Raw genomic sequence first — 25,624 nt, forward strand, 5'->3', positions numbered from 1 at the left:
GTGGAAGGGAGTCAGAAGAGCAAATATGTAGGCAAATTTCTGAGTGCTAAAACAATAGGGCAGTAATAGTTGGAGACTTCAACTACCCTAATGCTAACTGGGACGAACAGTATGAAGGACACGAGAAGGTACAAAATTCTTGAACTGCATTCAAGGGAACTTTTTTAGCCAGCACCTAACAAGCCCAATGAGAGGGGGTGCAATTCTATATTTAGTCTTAGAAAATGAAGCTGGGCAAGTGGATAAAGTAGCATTGGTGATTATTTTGGCGACAGTGACCATAATACAGTTGGACTTAGCATTACTATGGAAAAGGACAAAGACAGAACAGGAGTAAAAATTCTAATTTGGGGGAAGACAAATTTTACAAAGCTGACAGGTGAACTGGTGAAAGTGGACTGGATACAGCTCCTTGAAGGGAAAATGCTGTCACATCAGTGGGAAGTATTCAAAAGTGGTGTTGACATGTCCCCATAAAGAAAAATGGTGGTAGTCAAATCTAGAGCCCCCTGGTTATCCAGAAGCATACAGGGAAGTCGCAAAAAGCTTGATACTGTAGAAAGCCTAGAGGAATATAGAAAGTACAGGGATGAAGTAAAAAAGGAAATTAGGAAAGCAAACAGAGGATACAAAAAAGTATTGGCAGGTAAAATCAAAGAAAAACCAAAGATGTTTTACCAGTACATTAAGAGCAAGAGAGTAACTAAAGAAAGGGTAGGACCTATCAGAGATGTGCATGGTTACTTGTGTGTTGATGCTGAAGATGTGGGCAGAGTTCTCAATGAATACTTTGTCTTTATCTTCACTGAGGAGAGGGATGATGCAGACGTTTTAGTTAAGGAGGAGTGTGAAATTTTAGATACAATAAGCATAATGAGAGGGGAAGCACTGGGGGGGACTGGCATCCTTGAAGACGGTGAAATCACCAGGGCCAGGTGGATTGCTTCTCAGGTTGCTAAAGGAAGCCAGGGAGGAAATAGCGAATGCTCTGAGGACCATTTTCCAATCCTCACTAGATACAGGCGAGGTACCAGAGGATTGGAGGTCTGTGAACGTTGTACCATTATTTAAAAAGGGTGCAAGGGATGGGCCAAATAATTATAGGCCAGTCAGTCTGACTTTGGTGGTGAGAAAATTATTGGAATCAATCCTGAGAGACAGGATAAACTTTTGCTTAGAAAGGCACAGATTGATCAGGGATAGTCAGTATTGTTCTGTTACAGCAAGATCATGTCTTTCTATCGTAATAGAATTTTTTGAGGAAGTAACAAGGAGGATTGATGAGGGTGGTGCAGTGGATGTTGTCTACATGGATTTTAGTAAGGCATTTGACAAGATCCCACATGGCAGACTGGTCAGAAAAGTGAGGTCACACGAGATATAGGGGAAAGTGGCGAGTTGGATTCAAAATTAGCTCAGCGACAGGAAGCAAAGGGTAATGGTCAATGGATATTTTTGCAAATGGAAAACGGTTTCCAGCGGTGTTTCACAGGGCTATGTTGGGGCCCTTGCTATTTGCGGTATATAATGATTTGGACTTAATTTTGGGAGGCATGAATGGGAAATTTGCAGGTGACACAAAAACTGGCCATATTCTTGATAGTGAAGGGGATAACTGTTGTCTCCAGAAAGATATCGATGGTTTGGTTGAGTGGGTGGAAAAGTGGCAAATGGAATTCAATCCAGAAAAGTGAGAGCTAATGCATTAGGGGAGGGCAAACAAAGCAAGGGGATACTCAATAATCGGGAGGGTATTAAGAGGGGTTGAGGAAGTGAGAGACCTTGGAGTGCATGTGCACAGATCCCTGAAGGTGGCGGACAGGTGGATGAGGTGGTAAAGAAAGCATATGGAATGCTTTCCTTTATTGGACGAGGAACTGAATACAAAAATCAGGTACGTAATGATGGAACTGTTTAAATGCTGGTTAGGTCACAGCTGGAATTCTGTGTACAGTTCTGGTCACCCCATTACAGGAAGGACATAATTGCTCTGGAGAGAATACAGAGGAGATATATAAGAATGATGCCAGGGCTAGAAAATTGCAGTTAATAAGGAGAGATTGGATAGGCTAAAGTTGTTTTCCTTAGAAAGAGGTGGCTGAGGGGTGACCTAATTGAGGTGTACAAGATTATGAAGGGAGTAGATAGGGCAGACAGGAAAGACCTTTTTCCTCTAGCTGAGGGGTCAATTACCAGGGGACATAGATTTAAAGTGATTGGTTAGAAGGATTAGAGCAGACACGAGGAAAAACTTTTTCACCCACAGGGCGGCGGGCATCTGCAATTCACTGCTTAAATTGGTGGTTGAGGCGGAAATGCTCAACTCATTTAAAAGGTACCTGGGTCTGCACATGAAGTGCTGAAATCTGCAAGGCTATGGAGCAGGTGCTATAATGTGGGATTAAAAATAAACAGCTAGTTTCCTTTTTTTTCTTTTTATGGCTGGCACAGATACTATGGGCTGAATGGCTTCTTCCTGCACCGTAACTTTTCTATAGTTTTATGGTTCTAAATGCAGCAACGTCAGGAACATGCAAAAGGACCAGACAAAATAAGATAATGGCTCAAGCAGTAGATGTTAATCAATCAGGACTCCTGTTCTCCACCAAAGGACATTTACCAGAGGATTAAAACAGATGGCCACCTATTCTCAAATCTCAGGTGAAATATGTGTGGTACCATTCATTACGTAAGTGCAAAGGACAAGATTACATTAATGAGGGAAAACACTTGATGACTGGGTATTACAAACCCCTAAAACCACTTTAAAGACACAGTACTAACAAGATACAAAACAAATGAGTCTTGATTTTAAAATGCTGCAAATGCGCTCAGAAGTCTTTCTCCTAAATGAGGCGAACAACAATCTTCAACTGGTCATAATTTATACATGCTAGTTTAATTAGAGGGAATACTGTGAAAAGGGGAGAGAGGGAGCAAGTATAGGTTAGTGAGGGGGTGGGGGGGAGCAGAGGGAAACAGGAAGGGGAGAGGGGAAGAAAACAATTGCTCTATTCACAATGTGTAGTGAAATCATAAACATGTTCTTATGAATAATTTACAATGCCACTACATATAGCTGCACAGCAGTTCATCCCAGAAAGGCAGGTTTAGAGAGGAGGTATAAAGAGGAATAAAGAGATAGATGAAGACCAACATATGCCAGCGGAGTGAGGAAGACAGGGAGGGATGAAAAGAGAGAGCGAGAGAAAAGAGAGAGAGAGAGAGAGAGAAGGGTCAAACGAAAGGAGGAAATATTTATTTGCAAGATCTGACCAAGTAACAATGAATCTATGAGTTTGAACAACCGTAAGTTAAACACAAAATCTGCTTTTCACAACTAAGTTACACTGTGAATTCTTAGGTTTTTCACTGACAAACTTGATTATTGGCACAATAAAAATCAGAAAATAATCCAAGTGAAATTGGTAGTCCCTTATTTTCATAACGGTCAGGAAATATCCTTAATAACTACTAGAGAACAATGACATCAAAAATAATACAGTAAAATAGAATCTTGCATATATCATAAATGAAAATCACAACTTATAATAAATCAATTTGATGAAACTCTGCAGAATAAAGCATTAAACAGTTAAATGCCATATTTTGCATTTCATTATTCGTGCTACTATTTTCTGTAAATGCAATTTTAGTGTTTTATCTTCAAGCTGCATGCAGATCAGCAAATGATACCAGCTCAAGCAGAGCTCCCCCAGACTTTTCAATGTCCAGGCTGATATGCTGAGGAAGCATTCTGCAAACATATATTTCAAGCATTGAAAGAAATGCACACAGACAGCAATTGTACTAGAAGATCAAGTAAACCAAAAAGATAAAATGAAGATAGGCCTATTTTTCTATAGTATTCATAGACCATTATAGCTTGACAACTATACTATTGGCATTTTATCTATAAAATTAATTTAGAGGAATTATTTGGGCAAAGAATAGTGCAAAACACATTAGTGGCCATGACAGCACCAAGCCAAACCAGACTGACAAAATACAGAATTTTATCTCACTCCCAGTATACATTATCCCACGTGCATACGCTCAAATCTGTTTATACAGCAGTAGATTATTGCGTGTTACTACATTCTAGTCAGCATCAATATTTCACATGAAAGTACTCCTACATCTGTTTGAACAATATCCCCAGCCCCTCAGCCACCCTTTCAACATTAGGCTAAATTCAAAGTGATGTGACTAACATTTTGTCCAGGTCTATAATCCTACTACTATACCTTCTTTTTCAGGTGAAGGGAAAATGGGGTGGAAATATGTTATAAGCGTTGTAGTGATGAAATTGATTGCACTATTTCTACAGTACACTATAGTATAAATGAGGACTATACATTTCTTTGGAGGCACAGGACACCACTTAGGTTAGTGGTTTTGTCCTAGCCTCCAAAGACAAAGTGTCGCTGGCAGCAAACATGAACAGCTAACACATTATTCTGGTAACAGACAAAGTAACCTCTTTGTTTGCATGTGCAGGCCAGCAATGCAAAACAACAAGAATATTTGAGTTCACCATCTTTGAATAATTGTACAGGTGTCCCAGCATTGCCAAAGGCACATTGCAATATAAATGGGATGAATTCGGGGTAATGGATCATGCTATGGAACAAATTCTATTGCAAGTGGTTCTGCTATCTTTGTTTCTTGGCTCGCTCTGTGGTACAATGTCAAAAGTGTTGGCGCCCTTCAGTGTTTCATCCAAGGAGTAAATTTATGCAACTATATTGTCACCGGACAGTGATCAGCAGTCAGGATCTTGGATGTGTTAAAGTTAACTGCAGATTCTTTACCCTTCCCCTGGCTGAGATCAGCTAAGATTGAGAAGTGAAATTTCCTTGGGAGGTGGGGGTGGGGTGGATGTGGTGAGGGAAGTGATTTTATCAATGTGTTTTATTGAAATTGTGAGTCCATTTATAAGGAGTGGGTTTATGATTTTGTTACTCATGGTGCTTGGATGAAATGTTCCCCCAGTTGAAATGGCTCAGTACCATAGCATGTAAAGCACTTGCCCATTGGCAAGAGCCATCACTGGAGCTTATATGCTTGAAATAGGAGCAGAAACCTAGTCTTCAGGTCAAAATATACACACAAGTGACTTCTCCTGATATAACTGAAAAAAAAACACCAGCATCTGCAACTAAAGTTTTTAAAAGATCAAAACCACTTTATAAAATGTTCTAACATTTACACAAAACTTTTCATTTTTGCATTTTAGACTTAAAATTATTTTTTTGCTGATCTTACCACACAATAATTATTAATACGAGCACACACGTGTACACCTAGCAGGTTAACGCACTACACAGAACGCAATCTCATCCTAGGTGCAACCCAGGGATGAAATTACAAAGTTTTAATTTTTTTCACCCATATTATGCAGAAGCAGAGATGGAAGCAGCAGCCAGTGTTACCGTACCTGACAGATTTCTGGCTTCTTTAACAAAACAGCACATGTGAAGAAATAATTATAGCTGTGAGTTAGAATAAAGACAGTGAGATAGAACAACAGCAAATCTTAACACCCAATAATGCTAAAGTAGGATCATTATTGGTAACCTGAACTGGCTCAGTTGGTTAATGCCACTACCTGTGTGGTACTGAGCCATACAAACTGGAAAGAGTACCAGACTCTGTCCCCAATCTGTGCTGAGCTAACGAATATGTGACAAGTCAGTGGTAGAAGCACTACAGTTAACCTTTGCATGAGCATAGAAGGATGTGAAAAGGGACAGAAGAGCATTCAGTCCATTGGGCTTGTCCCATTCCAGCACATACCATCATTTGCCCACACCAACCTCCACACAATCTCCTCAGACAGGCAAAAAATTCATATACTACAGACGAAGCTAATAAAATTAGCCAAAGGTTCTAGCACATTCAATTAACCCTGGTGGATAGAGAATATGTATGAATGTCAGATAAAGAAAGGATGAAGCTCAGAAATGATTGCTTCAATGGTGGAACAGACTGCTTACACATCAATAAATTAAACATGGGAGAGGTGCAGACATTCATGGATCCATAGTTTATCCCAAGTCAATGCTTTCAGGAGAGGGATAAAGTATAAAGCCTCATCAAATCTCTTAAAATATCCTAAAAACTTCACATAAATCACTGAAATGTGATAACTATTATTTATGAAAACAAATGAAAGAATTGCTTTTCATCTAATGCACGATTCTATGGATGAAAGCTTCCTTCTAGTCCATCACCAAGTATCTACTCTGTTTGTAGACCAATGAGTTTGGCAGGCTATTTATGCAGAAAAGTCATCAGGCAGGATCTTAACGCCTTTAAAAATAATTGCAAGTCATAACCATTTCCAGGTCCCAGGCCAGCACCAACTGGCAGAGCGCCCGCCGACACAATGTATGGGTGGCAGCCTCCTAATTGGCCGGCTCTGCATCCACTGTCTGAATAAGGTTTCTGAGGCTGCAGGCCCAATCAGAGGACCTGCAGCCTTGGATGGATGGCATGGAGACCACAAGGGTGCTTTCATCTTAAGGCACGCTCTGAAGAGGTTTCTATTTTTTCAAAATAAATTGTGGCCACAGCTGCCAGGTCACTCCTGTTTAGGAGAAAGCCCTGCACAGGATGGACTGTGGCCATAACTTTGGCCCCACAGATCCCTGTGTCTCCGGTGGGGGGATGTGAAAGAGACCTTGCAGGCCACACGGCCAGCCACTGGCAAGCCGCCTCCAGGCACCTGCCCAGCTTCAACCTCAGTGGGGGCGTGTATACCACCAGGAAGATCCCAGCGGTGTCCCCAATCAGCCCCTGTGGACACTTAAATATGCAGATTAGATACCTCCCACTGCCGGGATGGTGGCCACTGCCAGTTTCACGTGACCTCCAACGAGGCTGGCTGGAGCTGGGAATACATCGGCCCGCTGGTCCAACACCCTTGTGTTCAACCTTTCTCTTGGTCCTACCATGAAAGCTGCCTCAGTGGAATCAGGAAGGTTCAGCCCATCATGTCTGAGTCTCATCCGTTCATGATCTGACATTATGAATGTTCACTTTCCAACAGAGTTGATGAGATAGTAATAAGGAGCAATTTTTTTCCGCCTTTTTTTTTAAAAACCCTTCCCTCGCCTAGGTCACTGAAGGTAGTCACAGCTTTCCAAGCGTAAAGCTACCTCCAATTTGAAGAGCACCATTGGAGATCTGCAGTTTCAATAATATGTGTCTGCATCTATGTGCCCAAACTGGAGCTTCAAGTTTCACAAGAATTCAGGACCACTTAACTTGGCTGCACATTGTTAAGTCAACTGGACTTTTGGTTTACTGACCTCACATGCGTAGCACAGGATCTCTTAAACAGACAGATCAATTTCCAAGTGCAAGACAATGTAGTCTGCTTCTAGAGCATTATGCTGGCTTCACATTCTAAGGTGTAGGAGGCTTTGCACCCCAGCATCAGAACACCCATTAAGATGAATCTTACCAGAGGCCATTTAGGTGCAACAATTGTTCTTGCTGATGTTGTACAATGAATTCATACTGCTATTCCACTTTCACAAACTATTAGGTAGTTAAAATTCATTAACAGGTGCTTTGGTGCTTTTTCCATTATGTGTACTCTATTAACCTTCTAATACTTAACGCACTTGTCGAGTTTTTCACTGTTTTGGCGCCAGTGGGTCATATCTTTTCTCCACCTCAGATTTTCTTGGCTTCCAAATGCACTTCCAGATGGACTTCGTTCTGCACATCAAGCACAAAGAAGAAACATTAAAATGAGCTCACAGTAATCGATGCTTAAGAGGACAGCATTTACTGTTTAAAATACTTCCCCAAAGGCTATGTGCAAAATAATGGAAAAGTCACCTCCACATAGGAACAGTTAAGTTAGCTTTTATTACTGATTTAGAAATTGCTGAAAAAAAGAGAAATGCTGTCAAAGATTTTCATCTTGCACTCATTAGGACAGATGCAAGAATGCCAAATTTCAAAGGGAACAACAATATAGATAGCATGAGAAAAGGGTGCTTGTTGGTTGGCAAGTCGACTCTGATTAATCAAGATGTTGTCATGGCAAATGCACCTGGGGATTGTTTAATTCAAAAAAGGCTCAATGCTTGGACATGTCTTTGGCCTGCCAAGGACAGGTCCCTGCTTATGAATATTTGTGGCTTCTAGCAAGCGTAAGTGAGCCATATTGCAAGCCGAAGTGATAATCTTAAATGGGTTGTTAGTGTAATTCTTAGCATACTCAGGATTGTTCAGCAAGTGCTGTCCAGCCACAGGATTGGATCTAACATGAGACATGCTCTGAGTTTTGCAAGCACAGGCTGGTTGAGTATGGTTAATACTCTGCCTATCGCAAACTGCCAAAGGGGCGTGTTGTTTTGATCTGATCTGCCTCTCGTTGGTACATATGAATTACGTATCCTGCGGGATAATGGGTACTCTGATCAGATCATTTCTCTCTGTGTATCACGCATGCTTACTAATGGGCCTAAGGCCGCCAATTTCGGACCCGAAAAAATGCCCAATCTACCTCAAATTACGCCGGAAGAGTTAAGGAATCTGAAAAATTTGAGCAACACTTGAAGCTAGCCATTTCAAACTGCTACTATGTAGTAGCAACATGAGTGGTAATTTCCACTAACAGGATGCTGCCATCAAGCTAAAAGGACATTCTGCCTACCAAGCAAATGAGTGATGTGGTATACGAATTTCAGTGTTGGCGCAATGTCAGGTATGTAGGTCATACACCCAAATGACTGGCGGATCGTAACAAACAACGTCCCTTAAGCTGTTCACAACAGGCAGAGTACTGATTGCAATCAACCAGCCCGTGCTTGCAAAACTCAGGACATAATGTCTAACGTTAGTTGTGATTCTGTGATTGGATAGCACTTGCTGAACAATCCGGAGTGTGCTAAGAATTACACTAACAACCAATTTAATATTATCAGTCGGGCTCACAATGTGCTTGCTTGCAGCTACACATACTTAATAAGATGAGAGCCATGGTGTTGGGGGTAGTTTTTAGCATGGATAGAGGGCTGGCTAACCAATAGGAGACTGAGAGTTGGGATACCAGGGGCATTTTCAGGATGGCAACCTGTAGCTAGTGGAGTGCCACAGGGATCAGTGCTGGGACCACAATTATTTACAATATATATTAATGACTTGGATGAGGGAAATGAATGTGCTATCGCCAAGTTTGCGGATGGCACAAAAATAGGTGGGAAGGCAAGTGGTGAGGATGAAACAAAGAGTCTACAGAGGGATATAGACAGGTTAAGTGAGTGGGCAAAAACATAGTATATGGTATATAACGTGGGAAAGTGTGAGGTTATGCAATTTGGCAGGAAAAATAGAGGAGCTGAATATTATTTAAACGGAGAAAGACTGAAGAAAGCTGCAGCACAGAGGGATTTGGGGGTCCTTGTGCATAAATCCTAAAATGTTAGCATACAAGTTCATCAGGTAATAGGTAAAGCAAATGGAGTGTTGGCCTTTATTTCAAAGGGAATGGAGTATAAAAATAGGGAAGTCTTGCTAAAATTATACAAGGCACTAGTTAGGCCACACCTAGAGTACTGTGAACAGTTTTAGTCCCCTTATCTACGAAAAGATATACTGGCATTGGAGGCAGTCCAGAGAAGGTTCACTAGGTTGATCCCGGGGATGGATGGATTTTCTTATGAGGAGAGGTTGAGTAGGTTGGGCCTGTACTCATTGTAGTTTAGAAGAATGAAAGGTGACCTTATTGAAACATATAAGATTCTTAGGGGGCTTGACAGGGTAGATACTGAAAGTTTGCTTCCCCTTGTGGGAGAGTCTAGGATCAGAGGGCATAATCTCAGAGTAAGGGGTTGCCCATTTAAGACAGAGATGAGGAGGAATTTCTTCTCTCAGAGGGTAGTCATCTGTGGAATTCTTTACTGCAGATGGCTGTAGAGGCAGGGTCGTTAAGTATATTCAAGGCTAAGTTAGACAGATTTTTAATCAGTAAGGGAATTGAGGGTTATGGGGAAAAGTCAGGAAAGTGGAGTTGAGGGTTATCAGATCAGCCACGATCTCATTGAATGGCAGAGCAGATTCAATGGGCCGAATGGCTTACTTCTACTCTACGTCTTAGGTCTTATATTCATAAGCAGGCACATGTCTTCTGCAGGTTAAAGGAACATGTCCGGGCATTACACTTTTGAACTAAACAAATGCCTGGGAAACAATAGTTACCTGGTGCATTCACCATGGCAATGCAGTCAGAGTTGACTTGCCAACCAATCAGCACCCTTTTTCTCATGCAGTATAAATTGTTGCTCCCTTTGAAATTTGGCAGTCTTGCATCTGTCCTGATGAATGCAAGACGAAAAGTTTCAACAGCCTCTCTCTTTTTTTCAACAACACTTAAGTTATTTACTACTAAATTACTAAAATTTAGAGAGAGAGACTTAAACAAACATGGAAAAAAATTATTTCAGGGATGAAGCCAAAGCCCTTTCTGAAAACAGATTATTCAAAGGCAGAAAGATGAAGGTCAAAGAAGGTGCTGAAAATTCAGAAACAGGGTTGAAAGGAGAGATGAGGTTAGAAGACAACAAAAGTGAAGAAACTTTCTGGGATTGGTTGACACACAACTTTAGTTTCCAGTCATTTCTCTCCGAAAGGAAAACAAAGTTTTTCTTTGATTAAGAAACACAGCTGCAGAATGATGTGGAACTGAGGATAGGAACAGTTACAATATAGATTGAACAGTTACAAAATAGATTGGACAGTTACAATATACATTGGACAGTTACAATTTAGATTGAACCACTCGTGTTAGAGAAGTTAACAGCATTCATGTGGCAGTGCACGGTAGAGAGGGCAGATTCTATAAAATGAGGAGAGCTGTAGTTGGTGAAACATTAAATATGATGAACATTTCAGGAAAGTTCAACTGGAAACCATGTGAAATAAGTCGTGGTTGGAGGAAGATGCTGTGAATAGAGATGTGGTTTTGAAAATGGGTTCTGACAAGTATATAGTTACAAACAAGATGGTAGAGGGAGAACAATGATAGCAAACAAGATGAATATACCTAGTTGCCCTCTGCTACGGCGAACCATCTCCTGCCGAGCTCCAATGCTTCCAAGAATTGCTTCTTCAAGTTTTGCTTTCATGTCCTTTGATTTTTTGAATGTCAGACTGTTCATTCGTTCAAAAGCTTTCTTGCCCTGTAATGATTTGACAAAAGGTTAAGTAAATGTTCAGTAATTACCTCATCTTTTTAAAAACTCTTACGTGCAAATTTTATGGCGCTTTTTTTAATGTCCTTCAGTTGCTGATTCTTCCTAGGATATTATTGCAGGAACACCTGCATTTCACCAGTACCTTTCTGTGAATTTGGACAATGGGTGTTAGTAAGACATTTGACTCTGGAGGGCATCACAAAAAAGCTCCATTCTAACCTTATCTGACAACCATAAATGTATAAACTTTGCAGCAGGAAGCACAGGATAGCAGTCCAAAGCAAGAATACTAACTGATCTTTTTTTAAGCCTCCGTCACACAGAAGTACTGCAGTCAATTGGAGCACCTCTACTGCTGCCTCCACTAGCCATATGGCTGACTAAAAGTTTGATACGCACAAGCATATATACATCAAACAATATTTTAAAATCAACTATGAAAGAAACAGGAAAGTTGAAGTGTCTTTGATATAACTGTACCTTGTACTCAAAGCAGGATACACAGAGATACATCAAGTCCAACAAGCGATTTAGTTGAAGAATGGAGAGATCTGCAAACCACTTTTGCAGAACAACATTGTCTGCGTTTTTTAAAACCCAGAGGAGGCAAATCAACAAGCTGCGGCTTGATTCTGCTGAGAAGGTTGTGTACTGGCGCCCAGTCTAAAACAAATTAAAGGAAAGATTCTTGTCACTTGAACTCTCTAACATTATGGTGCAGAGGAACTACTGCAAGTCTATTATTGACTAACACTCACTTGCTTCATAGAAGATTCTTCTGTCATCTCTAGTATCCCACTTTTCTGCTTCCTATTTTGTAACTGCTACACTTAGTTAACCTTCCTGGGAGGTCTCAGCTTGGCTCAGTGGTAGTGGCACTTTTGCTCCGAGTCATGGGTGATGGGGTTTAGCCCCACTCCAGAGAGTTAAGCAAATGAGCTGGGCTGACATGTCAGTGTAGTACTTAGGGGTGTGCTGCAATGTTGGAGGCACAGTATTTTAAATTAGAAGCTAAAATAAGGTTCTGTTTGCCCTCTTAAGTGGATGTAAAGATCCTGGTTGAAGCAAAACAGGTGAGTTCTCCCAGTGTGCTGGCTAAAATCTATCCTTCAGCCGACGTCACAAACAGGTTATCTGATCAATTACCTTACTTCTGTTTGTGGCATCCTGCTCTTTGCAAATCAGCTGCAATTTTTCCCCACATTACAACAGTGGCAAAAATACCTAATTGGCTATGATGTACCTTCTGATATCCTGCAGTCAGGAAAGGTGGGTACATTGAGTTACAAATAACTTACAGCATAGAAACAGGCCAGTTGGCACGACCCACACCAGCATTTATGTTTATGTTAACTTCCTCCCACCTTACTTTTATAACCCTATGAGCATAACCCTCTATAAAACAGGCTTCAGTGGGAGATTGGGACTGCTAAAAAAGCCAACTAGGAGACATGTGAAGTAATTCATTTTGATAGGAAGATTGGGGAGAGGCAATATAAAGTAAATGGTACAATTTTAAAGAGGATGCAGAAACAGACAGGCCTTGAGGATGGAGTGGGGTTTTGAAAGTAGCTGTACAAGTTAAGGCCATTAAAAGAAGATCCTAAATGCAAGTTATTTCTTTCTTTAAATTGTTGCAAATATATTGTCCTGCAAATTATGCATTCCTCACCACATTAAAATCATGACTCATCATCTCCAATGCTAATTTTTTCACAACTCTTTATCCTCTTAGGCTTTGTTTTCTGATAAAACCTGAAAACTGGTAAAACTCAACTAACCAATAATTCTTGATTTATACCAGTTTTTCTCCTACTCTTAAATGGATGATGTCTTGCATTATGGACCTGAGACTATCATCTAGACTTCCTAGTAATAAAAAGAGAGGTTTGTGTTACCCCAGGTGTCAGCAAGAAACTACTCGGTCGGGAAAGCTGTGGAACAGAGGCTCCTGCGATTGCCATGGCGACGGTTTGATTGATCATGCTGCTGCTTTCGCTCTCATAATCATCTGCAGTTACAACATTGGGACGTCCTCGCTGATTGAGGGATTCTTACAGGAGAGGAAGGCAGAAGAAAGGGAAAAAGATAACATCTAATATCGTACCTGAAATGTTTACCTCCAAACAAACATTCCGGAATAACTCACTTCTTGGTTCAAACTTTTACACGCTTTGAAGCAGTCACACAACTGAAATAGTTTTATGCCCAGAAAGATATGTCTTTTTTTTGAAAGACAGAACTATATGTACAACTTCTGCGCACCCATTTCCACTTAAGGTGTGGAGTGCGCTGGGTTACACACAACTGAATATTTCAGGATGGCTCAGGGACCGAAGGAGAGGGCGCAGTTTCTCAGATGGGGCACTCAAGATCCTGGTGAACATTATGATGATATTAACAGACAAGGCGGACAACTGATTTTGCAATTCATTGCCAAATTTGCTTGAGACACCTCAAACACTATCAGGGTCCTGCTTTTGCCTGCCAAAATGCTCATCATTCCAAGGTTTATCCTGGAATGAAAAGATAACCTTAGGCTTCTTTTTCCTACTTAAGCCCCTCCCTACTGTCTTCTCTACCCTCATCTCCAATGAGTCCATGGACTATTTTGTCACCAACAATGAGAAAATCCAATCAGCTGCCTCTGCTGCTCCTCTCCCTTTCCCTCACCCAACAGGCCAAGCTTCTTCTAAGGTTCCCCCATACCCTGGTTCTACATACAAACAAGGAGCAGGAGTAGGCCATTCAGCCCCTCAAGCCTGCTCCATTTAATAAGATCATGGCTGATCTGATAGTAATCTGAAATCTGCATCGCACTTACCCCCAATAACCTATCACCCCCTTGCTTACCAAGAGTCTATCCACTTCTGCCTTAAAATTATTCAAAAACTCTGCTTCCACCACCAACTTTTAAGGAAGCGTTCCAAAGACTCACGACCCTCTGAGTGAAAAAATTTCCCCTCATCTGTTTTAAATAGGTGACCCTTTATTTTTAAAGAGTGACCCCTAGTTCTAGATTCCTCCACAAAAGGAAACTTCCTCTCCACATCCACCCTGTCAAGACTCCTCAGGATTTTATATGTTTCAATCAAGCGGCCTCTTACTCTTCTAAACTCCAGCGGATACAAGCATTGTCTGTCCAGCCTTTCCTCATAAGGCAACCCACCCATTCTAGGTATTAGCCTGGTAAACCTTCTTCGAACTGTTTCTAATGCATTTACATCCTTCCTTAAATAAGGTGACCAATACAGTACTCCACTAGTGCCCTGTACAACTGAAGCATAACCTCCCTACTTTTGTATTCAATTTCCCTCACAATAAATTATAACATTCTATTAGCTTTCCTAATTACTGGCTGTGTTTGCATACTAACCTTTTGAGATTCATTCATCTAGAACACCCAGATCCCTCTGCGCCTCAGAGCTCTGCAATCCATTTAGTTAAATGCTTTTTTTATTCTTCCTGCCAAAATGGACGATTTCACATTTTCCCACATTATGCTCCATTTGCCAGATCTTTGACCACTCACTTAACCTATCTATATCTTTTTGTAGTCACCTTTTGTCCTCTTCACAACTTACTTTCCTTCCTATCTTTGCATATCAGCAAGTTTGGCAACCATTCCTTCAATCCCTTCATCCTAGTCATTTATATAAATTGTAAACAGCTGAGGGCCCAGCACTGATCCCGGTGGCACACCACTCGTAACATCTTGTCAACCTGAAAAAGACCCATTTATGCCTACTCTCTGCTTCCTGTTAGCCAGCCAATCTTCTATCCATGCCAATATGTTACCCCCATACCATGAGCTTTTATTTTCTGCAATAGCCTTTGATGTGGCACTTTATCAAATGCCTTCTGGAAATCTAGGTACAGTACATCAACCGGTTCCCCTTTATCTACAGTACATGTTACTTCGCCAAAGAACTCCAATAACTTAGTTAAGCACAATTTCCCTTTCACAAAGCCAGGTTGACTCTGCCTGATTACCTTGAGCTTATCCAAGTGCCCTGCTATAACTTCTTTAATAACAGCTTCTAATATTTTCCTTATAATAGATGTTAATCTGATAGGCCTGTAGTTTCCCGCTTTCTGCCTCCTTCCCTTTTTGAATAATGGAGATATATTTTCTATCTTCCAATCTAATGGGACCTTCCCTGAATCTAGGGAGTTTTGGAAAATTAAAACCAATGCATCAACTCAAACCTTTCTCTATTTTCTCTCCTCCCTCCCCTCATGGCCCCTCTGAGCTCATCTTGTCTGAGACCAGCTCCTGCTCCTTCGGCCCTATGCCCACTAAATCCAAATTCCCTTCCTTTTTCATCAACCAAGGGTTTTCCCCCACTCTGGCTAACAGGGCCCCCATTCTTATCTGGACCCATTTCCCGCACTTCTGCCCTCACCCCTTCCCCTCCCTGAACTATGACAAGTTTCTTCCTTGTCCTCACTTTCTACCCCACCAGATGCAAAGGATTATCCTCCGTCATTTCTGCCAACTCCAGCATGATGCCATCACCAAACATATCTTCCCCTCATCCCCGTGTCAGCACTTTGAAGGGACCATTCCCTTTGTGGCAACTTTCTCCATCCCTCCATCACCTCAACATCTCATCCCCTTCCCAAGGCTCCTTCCCATGTCATCATAGGGGGTGTAATATCTGTCCCTTCACCTCCTCCCTACTCACTGTCCACGGCCCCAAATATAGGTGAAGTAGTGATTTACTTGTACTTTCAATTTAGTATACTGTATTCGCTGCTCACAATGTGGTCTCCTCTATATTAGGAAGATCAAATGCAGACTGGGTTGCCCCTTTGCAGAACACCTCCATTCAGCCCACAAGCATGACCCTGATCTTTTTTTTAAATTCATTCATGGGATGTGGGCATCACTGGCTAGGCCAGCATTTATTGCCCAACTCTAATTGCACTTGTTCAGAAGGCATTGAAGAGTCAACCACATGTAGGCCAGACCAGGTAAGGACAACAAATTTCCTTCCCTAAAGGACATTAGTAAACCAAATGGGTTTTTACAACAATCAACAATAGTTTCATGGTCATCATTAGCCTTTTAATTCCAGATTTTTCTTGAATTCAAATTCCACCATCTGCTGTGACAGGATTCAAATCCAGGTTCCCCAAGCATTACACTGGGTCTCTGGATTATTAGGCCAGCGACAATGTGACTAAACCATTGCCTTCCATTACTTGCCATTTCAACTCAGCAACTTACTCTCACGCTCACATTTATGTCCTCGGTCTGCTGCAATGTTCCAGTGAAGCCCAATGCAAGATTGAGGAACAGCATCTCATCTTCCAATTATGCACTTTACAGCCTTCTGGTCTCAACACTGAATTCACCAATTCCAGGCCATGAACTTTGTTCCCCCTTTTGTACTTTTTTCTGTGTGCATCTTGTTCTCATGTTTTACTTTCAGACAGCACTGACCTTTATTCTGCTATTAGTGTTCATCCACTAATAGGGAACGTGAACTGGGTTTAGACTGTCGTGAGACAAGTTAGTTTTACTCTACTGATGCCCTTTGGCTCCCAGTTAAGCAACATCTCGATTTTAAAATTCTCACCCTTGCAGCCAAATCCCTGGACAGCCTCACTCTTGTTTCTATAATCTCCATCAGCCTCACAACCCTCTGAGATAGCGGCAGTCTTCAAACTCTTGCCTCTTGAACATTCCCCATTTTAATAGCTCTATCAATGGGTCTCGTGCCTTCAAATGCCAAAGCCCTAAAATCTGGAATTCCTCCCTTCACCTCTCTGCCTCTCTTCTCTCTTTTAAGACACTCCTTAGACCCTAACTCTTTTACCAAGCTTTTAATCATCTACCTTAATATCGCCATATGTGGTTCATTGTCAAATTTAATTTGATAAGGCTCATATGAAGCACCTTGGGACATTTTATTACAGTAAAAGTGCTATATGAATACAAATTGCTGTTGGTGATGGAGGTACAGAGAAGGAGAGATTTCCTTCACCTGCAGTGGAGTTCGGAGAAGAGCCAAGTTGCCCACCTGTTCCTCTCTCCTGATGCTCTGACTGGCCTCACCTCCTGCTCCAGACCAAGAGGGACCTCTAGCAAGATCCCCATCACCAAGCACTATATTCTACTGGTGGGGCTTATATCAGGACTCCAATATGGTAGAGGAACATAGCATCCATTCTCTTTAGGTGAAGTCCTCAGAGATTTTCCAGGAAAAATGTTGACAGAGCGTTTGTGAAGTTCTGACAAGCTCAAATGGCCTCTTCAAATGCTTTCTATCTCCATCAGCAAGGGAACTGCAAAACCTGAGCATGGCTTTAAATAGCACTCAAAATTCTCAGCAACAACTTCTTTACTCATCCGGAAAGGTCGTTAGTTGAAGCACTAGCCATCAAAATGGCATGCAGTCTCTTTAGTAAGTGCTAATAGTCAGTTTAATTGTCAATCAGTGCCTTAATGATTCTTGGAGCAGCTGTTTCTAGCATACACTTCAACTCTTTAATTTAGCCAAAGGTAGGCTAAGCTGACACTGCAGCTCAAGACCCCATCTTGACTATCTCAGAGGCTCTTTAACACCTAATATGTATGAAGAAAATCGTCCCCAGTAAGACTACAATGTAAAAGTATATTTGACATAAATAGAAAGTGGAGACAAATAGATAGACAGAAAAGGAATTCCAGTAGCAACCACAGAAAGAGAAAGCGTTGTATTTTATTTTTGTTTATGGACATCACCTCAGGAAATACATATTATACAACACATTTTCTGTTCCATGATAAGTACCTCCTATAATTATAAAGAATGCATCTTCCAACTCACCACGAACATCAAATTGCTTCTGAAGTAACTGATGATTAAACTGTTTAATAAACATGATTACATTCATTACACCAGCACACCCAGTCTATTTAACTTATGATAAACCTTTAGACAAATTAGATGGCAGAAGTAGACACTGTGATGGGGAAAGTTAACTCTGTCAGGATGGATGAGCTCAGATGAAAAGTGGACTCTCTCATCCATATGTATCTTCTGATCTTAGTCTGGCTGCACAGTTTATTTCATAACCTGCTGTTACTCCTTCAGTTAATTTACACTTCTGTTCTAATAGGAATCCTTCAGGAACCTAATGTTTCCTGATTTTCCTAGAACACACCACAGGAGGATAGTTTTTTTATTATTCATTTACGGGACGTGGGCTTTGCTGGCTGTGTCAGCATTTATTGCCCATCCCTATTTGCCTTTGAGAAAGTGGTGGTGAGCTGCCTTCTTGAACCACAGCTGTCCATGTGGTGTAGGTACACCCACAGTGCTGTTAGGGAGGGAGTTCCAGGATTTTGACCCAGCGACAGTGAAGGAACAGCGACATTTTTCTAAGTCAGGATGGCGAGTGACTTGCAGGGGAACTTCCAGCTGGCGGTGTTCCCAACTTTCTGCTGCCCTTGTTCTTCTAGATGGTAGTGGTTGTGGGTTTAGAAGGTGCTGTCTAAGGAGCCTTGGTGAATTCCTGCAGTGCATCTTGTAGATGGTACACAATGTGCCACTGTGTGTCAGTGGTGGAGGGAGCGAATGTTGGTGGATGTGGTGCCAATCAAGCAGGTTGCTTTGTCCTGGCTGGTGTCAAGCTTCTCGAGTGTTGTGGGAAGTGGGCTCATCCAGGAAAGTGGGGAGTATTCCATCACACTCCTGACTTGTGCCTTGTAGATAGTGGACAGGCTTTGGGGAGTCAGGCGGTGAGTTACTGGTCACAGGATTACTAGCCTCTGACCTGCTCTTGGAGCCACAGTATTTATATGGCTAATCCAGTTCAGTTTCAGGATGTTGATAGTGGAGGATTCAGTGATGGTAGTGCCATTGAATGTCAAGGGATGATGGTTAGATTCTCCCTTGTTCAAGATGGTCATTGCTTGGCACTTCTGTGCAGCGAATGTTACTTGACACTTGTCAGCCCAAGCCTGGATATTGTCCAGGTCTTGCTGCATTTGGACGTCGACTGCTTCAGTATCTGGGGAGTCGCGAATGGTGCTAAACATTATGTAATCATCAGCGAACATCCCCACTTCTGACTTTATGATGGAAGGTCATTGATGAAGCAGCTGAAGATGGTTGGGCTGAGGACACTACCCTGAGGAACTCCTGCAATGATGTCCTGGAACTGAGATGACTGACCTCTAACAACGACAACCATCTTCCCTTGTGCTAGATATGACACCAACCAGTTTCCCCGATTCCAACTGACTCTAATTTTGCTAGGGCTCTTTGATGCCAGACTTGGTCAAATCTGCCTTGATGTCAAGGGCAGTCACTCTCACCTCACCTGTATGTTGCAGGGAAAGAGGCTGAAGCAGCTTTCATGCATGTTCAAACTTAAAAAATAATTTTACAAAACTTATTCTGAAAACTCATTTTCCAGTAATGCATCCAAAGAGAATCCTCATGTCCCTAATGGGGTTTACCTGTTCCTAAAAATTTTTGTTTATTGTTGGTTTGGTAATTCATAATTAAAGCTTATATTTCAGAACCCACAAATTCCATCTCACCCCTACTCCCCTCCAAACTGTTCAGCTGTAGCAATTGGGTGGAGAGGGTGGTGCAGTGGCAATGTCACTGGAATGGTAATCCACAGGCCCAAGTTAATGCCCTGGAGACACAGGTTCAAATGCCACCATGGCAGCAGCTGTAATTTAAAGTCAATTAATGAATTCAATTTTTACATAAAAATCTAGAACTGAAAGCTAGTCTCAGTAATTGTGCCATGGAACTATCATCCATTGTCATACAAACCCATCTGGTTCACTAATGTCCTTGAGGGAAGGAAATCTGTCGTCCTTACCTGGGCTGGTCTACATGTGACTCCAAACCCACAGCAATGTGGTGGTTGACTCTTACCTGCCCTCTGAAATAGCCTAGCAAGCCATTTAGTTGCACCAATCTGCTATAGAAAAGTCAAAATGGAATACTACCTGGCGTTGACTAAGGCACTGGAAACGACAAAGGCACACAACCTTGCACAGTCTTTTTAATAACATCTGGGAGCTTGTGCCAAAATTGGGAAGAGCTGTCCCATAGACTAGTCAAGCAACATCCTGACAGAGTCATGCTCACAGTATCATTTCTTAGAGACCATGTCCCGGACACCACCATCACCATCCCTGGGTATATCCTATCCCACCGGCAGGATAGGCACAGCAGGCGCGGTGGCACAGTGGTTTACAGTCAGGACAGAGTTGCTCTGTGAGTCCTCAACATTGACTCTGGACCCCGTTAAGCCTCATGGCATCAGGTCAAACATGGGCAAGGAAACCTCCTTCTGATAACACCTACTTGCCATCAGCTGATGAATAAGTACTCTTCCTGTTGAACCCCACTTTGAAGAAGCATTGAGATTGCAAGGGCACAGAATGCACTCTGAGTGGACAACTTCGATGTCCATCACTGTCAGTAACACCATTACTGACCAAGCTGGCTGAATCCTGAAGGATATCTCTGCCAGATTGGGCCTGCAGCAGGTGGTGAGGGAGCCAATAAGAGGGAAAAAAAACGACCAGACCTCGTCCTCACCAATCTACCTGCTGCAGATGCATCTGTCCATGACAGTATTGGTAGGAGTGACCACGGTGCAGTGCTTGTGAAGATGAGTCCCATTTTCACACTGAGCATATCCTTCCCTTATGTTGTCTGGCACCACATGCTAAATGGGCTGGATTCAGAACAGATCCAGAAGCTCAAAACGGGCACACATGAGGCGTTTTGGGCCATCAGCAGCAGAAGAAATGTATACAACCTCAATCTATAACCTCATGGCCTAGCATATTCCCCACTCTATCATTACCGTCAAGCCAAGGGATCAACCCTGGTTCAATGAAGAGTGCAGGACAGCATGTCAGGAGCAACACCAGGCATACAAACATATGAACAAGGAGCAGGGGAAGGCCATTCAGCCCCTCGAGCCTGCTCCACTATTTAATAAGATCATGGCTGATCTGATAGTAACCTGAAATCTGCATCCCATCTACCCCCAATACCTATCACCCCGTTGCTTACCAAGAATCTATCCACCTCTGCCTAAAAATGAGGTGTCAACCTGGCGAAGCTACAAAACAGAACTACTTGCATACCAGATAGCGAAAACAGCATGCGATAGGCAGAGCTAAGCGATTCCACAACCAACAGATTAGATCAAAGCTTTGCAGTCCTGTCACATCCAGCTGTGAATATTGGTGGATAATTAAACAGCTAGCAGGAGGAGGTGGCTCCACAAATATCCCCATCCTCAATAAAGGGGGTGCCTGGCACATTAGGGCAAAAGACGAGACTGAAGTATATGTAACCATCTTCAACCAGAAGTGCTGAGATCCATTTCAACCTCCTCCTGAGGTCCCCAGCACCACAGATGCCAGTCTTCACTCCATGTGATATCAAGAAACAGCTGAAGGCACTGGATACTAAAAAGGCTATGAGCCCTGATGACATCCCGGCAAGAGTACTGAATTGTACTGAGGTTCCAGAACTAGCTAGGCCTCTAGTCAAACTGTTTCAGTACAGCTACAATATTGCCTAGGACAATTCCAATCAGCCAATTACTGCTTCACGAGTACACTCTCAATCATCAGCAAAGTGATGGAAAGTGTCGTCGACAGTGCTATCGAGCAGTAGTTACTCAGCAATAACCTGCTCACTGACGCTCAGTTTGGGTTCCGCCAGGGTCACGCAGCTCCTGACCTCGTTTCAACCTTGCTCCAAACATGGACAAAAGAGCTGAACTCAAGAGGTAAGGTAAGAGTGACTGTCCTTGACATCGAGGCAGCATTTGGCAAGAGTGTGGCATTAAGGAGCCCCTGCAAAATTGAAGTCAATGGGAATTAGAGGAAAAACTCTCCGCTGGCTGGAGTCATACCTACCACAAAGGAAAATGGTTGAGGATGTTGGAAGCCAATCATCCCTGTTCCAGGACATCACTGCAGGAGTTCCTCAGGGTAACGTCCTAGGTCCAACCATCTTCAGTTGCTTCATCAATGTCCTGCCTTCCGTCATAAGGTCACAAGTGGGGATGTTTGCTGTTGATTGCACAATATTCAGCACCATTTGCAGCTCCTTAGATATGAAGTAGTCCAGGTCCATGTTCAGCAAGACCTGGACAACATTCAGGCTGGAGCTGATAAGTGACATATAACATTTATGCCACAAGTGCCAGGTAATTACCATCTCCAACAAGAGAGAATCTAACCATCTTCACTTGACATTCAATGGCATTACCATCACTGAATGCCCCACTATCAACATCCTGGGAGTTACTACCAGCCAAAAACTGAACTGGACTAACCATATAAATACTGCGGCTACAACAGGTCAGAGGCTGGGAATTCTGAGGAGAGAAATTAATTTCTTGACTCCCAAAGCCTGTTCACGATCTACAAGACACAAGTCAGGAGTGTGATGGAATGCTCTCTACTTTCCTGGGTGAGTGCGGATCCAACAACTTACAAAAAAAGCTCAACACCATCCAGGACAAAGCAGTCCGCTTGATTGGCATCCCTTCCGCCAACTTAAAACATTCACTCCCTCCACCACAGACGCACAGTGACAGCAGTGTGTATTATTTGCAAGATACACTGCGGCAACTCACCAAGGCTCCTTTGACAGCACCTTCCGAATCTATAACTTCTACCAACTGGAAGGACACGGGCAGCAGATGCATGGGACATCACCGCCTGCAAGTTCCCCTACAAGACACACACCATCCTGACTTGGAACTACACTGCCGTTCTTTCACTGTCGCTGGATCAAAATCCTGGAATTCTCTTCCTAACAAGCACTGTGGGAGTACCCGTACCAGCTGGACCACAGTGGTTCAAGGAGGCAGCTCATCACCATCTTCTCAAGGGCAATCAGGGATGGGCAATAATGCTGGCCTTGCCTGCGTTGCCCACATCCCACGAAAGAATATAAGTAGTATAATAATTCTTGCCCATTTCTCAGTTACAGTTCCACAGATTCTGAAAAAGTCCAGTATTTCACCAAGTGCCCCTTGAGTGTGGGTATTATCAGACTAATCAACTATGGAGTAAGCTCATTTTAATCTTATCAATACAAGTGCACATCTAACAGGAGCACTCTATATGGATCTGAAGTGGAAACCTAACAGCAATTTATTCCACCTTGACTCCACTCATCTCTGAAATAGTGACCAATTTCCGCTAAAGATTAACATTTTCATGAAAAAGCATCTTCTCTTTTACTCCTCAATACAAGAAAAAGGTATAATGATTTAAACTGTTTCAGCAATTATCATTGTGTTCTGAACTTGTGAAATAAATTGGACAAAAATCATATAAAATATTTTTAAACCTCTTTTTGAAAATTAGTTTGTTAATGTTTCATAGTGATAGTGTCCCTTTCAAAGCTTTTTTTCTGAGCTCTAACTTGGTTTTCATTTAACTCCTACATCCTTTGATGTGGCCTGTGGAGCCACCGTTCAAAAGGCCAGTAAGATTGGCCTGTTAGTTTAAAAGGCAGGTAAGCGAATTTCAAGATTTTGCAAGGGGCTACTCCTCTAATCACCGGCTGTTCCTTTCCTGCAATCATTCACAATCACCACTTCCAGGACAAGTAAGCACGTAACAGGCACCAGCAAGACCTTTGTTTTATTTATTCTTTCACGGGATGTGGTCATTGCTGGCCAGGGCAACATTTATTGCCCATCCCTAATTGCCTTGAGAAGGTGGTGCTGAGCCACCTTCTTGAACCGCTGAAAGCCATATGGTGCAGGTACACCCACAGAAGTGAGTTCCAGGAATTTTACTAGGGTAAGTAGTGAGCCCATCAGCAGCAAATGAGGGAGGGAAACAGTCTCTGATTGGAGTATGTGGGAGTGAGTGAGAGAGGGTGATTGAGTGTATGTGGGAATGAGAGAGAGTGAGTGTCTGGAAGTGAGAGTGTGTGTAGGTGTGAGGGGAGTCAGAGCATATGTGTGTATGTCTCTCTGTGTGTGTGAGAGAGAGATTGTGTGTGTGGCGGAGAGGAAGTGAGTGTGTGTGTGTGTGAGAGAGAGAGAGAGATTGTGTGTGTGGCGGAGGGGAAGTGAGTGTGTGTGTGTGGGGCGGGGGAAGTGAGAGAGTGTGTGTGTGTGAGAGAGAGAGAGATTGTATGTGTGGTGGAAGGGAAGTGAGAGAGTGTGTGTGTGAGAGAGAGATTGTGTGTGTGGCGGGGGGGAAGTGAGAGTGTGTGTGTGTGAGAGAGAGAGATTGTGTGTGTGGCGGAAGGGAAGTGAGAGTGTGTGTGTGTGTGAGAGAGAGAGATTGTGTGTGTGGCGGGGGGGAAGTGAGAGTGTGTGTGTGTGTGAGAGAGAGAGATTGTGTGTGTGGCGGGGGGAAGTGAGAGTGTGTGTGTGTGGCAGGGGAAGTGAGAATGTGTGTGTGAGAGAGAGAGATTGTGTGTGTGGCAGAGGGGAAGTGAAAGTGTATGTGTGTGAGAGAGAGATTGTGTGTGTGATGGGGGGGAAGTGAGTGTGTGTGTGTGTGTGAGAGAGAGATTGTGTGTGTGGCGGGGAGAAGTGAGAGTGTGTGTGTGTGTGAGAGAGAGATTGTGTATGGCAGGGGGGAAGTGAGAGTGTGTGTGAGAGAGGGATTGTGTGTGTGGCAGGGGGAAGTGAGAATGTGTGTGTGTGTGTGTGTGAGAGAGAGATTGTGTGTGTGGCGGGGGGAAGTGAGAGTGTGTGTGTGTGGCAGGGGAAGTGAGAATGTGTGTGTGAGAGAGAGAGAGATTGTGTGTGTGGCAGAGGGGAAGTGAGAGTATGTGTGTGTGAGAGAGACTGTGTGTGTGGCAGGGGCAAGTGAGAGAGTGTGTGTGTGGCGGGGAAGTGAAAGTGTATGTGTGTGAGAGAGAGATTGTGTGTGTGATGGGGGGGAAGTGAGAGTGTGTGTGTGTGTGAGAGAGAGATTGTGTATGGCAGGGGGGAAGTGAGAGTGTGTGTGAGAGAGAGATTGTGTGTGTGGTGGGGGGAAGTGAGAATGTGTGTGTGTGTGTGTGAGAGAGAGATTGTGTGTGTGGTGGGGGGGGGAAGTGAGAGAGTGTGTGTGTGTGCGCATGTGTTTGTGTGAGAGAGAAAGAGATCGGGAGTCAGCCAGGCACACACGCACACACTGACCCTTTCACACTCTGGTCATTTTTATTAATTACTCTTTTTTACCATAACAATTTATTGTTATGACAAATTTTACTTTTGCTCAGCAATTGTTTCCTTTCTTAGTACCTCTTCATTTATTTTGAAATTCAGTTTATTCTTGGGCCGAACCTTATCTTTCCAAAATTTGCTCATCGGCCCCTTGAGTGAGAAAAAATGAAAATGTGGCCCCCACCCCCACCCACCATGGATTGAAAAGGTTGGAGTCTCCTTTAAACTACAGGCAA

General features: G+C 42.7%; 1 protein-coding gene across 15 annotated transcripts in view; it reads right to left on the reverse strand.

Annotated features, from left to right (window-relative positions):
* Window positions 1-25,624, reverse strand: part of dock7 (dedicator of cytokinesis 7) — a 183,625-nt gene that overhangs the window by 41,962 nt on the left and 116,039 nt on the right. For 14 of the 15 annotated variants that reach the window (XM_041208327.1, XM_041208326.1, XM_041208313.1 and 11 more), the window contains 4 exons: window positions 13,115-13,269; window positions 11,697-11,879; window positions 11,066-11,201; window positions 7,635-7,731 (listed from right to left, as the gene is read on the reverse strand). In XM_041208327.1, the coding sequence (XP_041064261.1) occupies window positions 7,635-7,731; window positions 11,066-11,201; window positions 11,697-11,879; window positions 13,115-13,269 (571 nt within the window). Of the gene's footprint in view, window positions 1-5,440; window positions 5,459-7,634; window positions 7,732-11,065; window positions 11,202-11,696; window positions 11,880-13,114; window positions 13,270-25,624 lie in introns of all 15 variants that reach the window. The other variant, XM_041208312.1, reaches the window with a different exon arrangement.

This window comes from Carcharodon carcharias, chromosome 16 (assembly GCF_017639515.1).
Source record: "Carcharodon carcharias isolate sCarCar2 chromosome 16, sCarCar2.pri, whole genome shotgun sequence".
NCBI lineage: Eukaryota > Metazoa > Chordata > Chondrichthyes > Lamniformes > Lamnidae > Carcharodon > Carcharodon carcharias.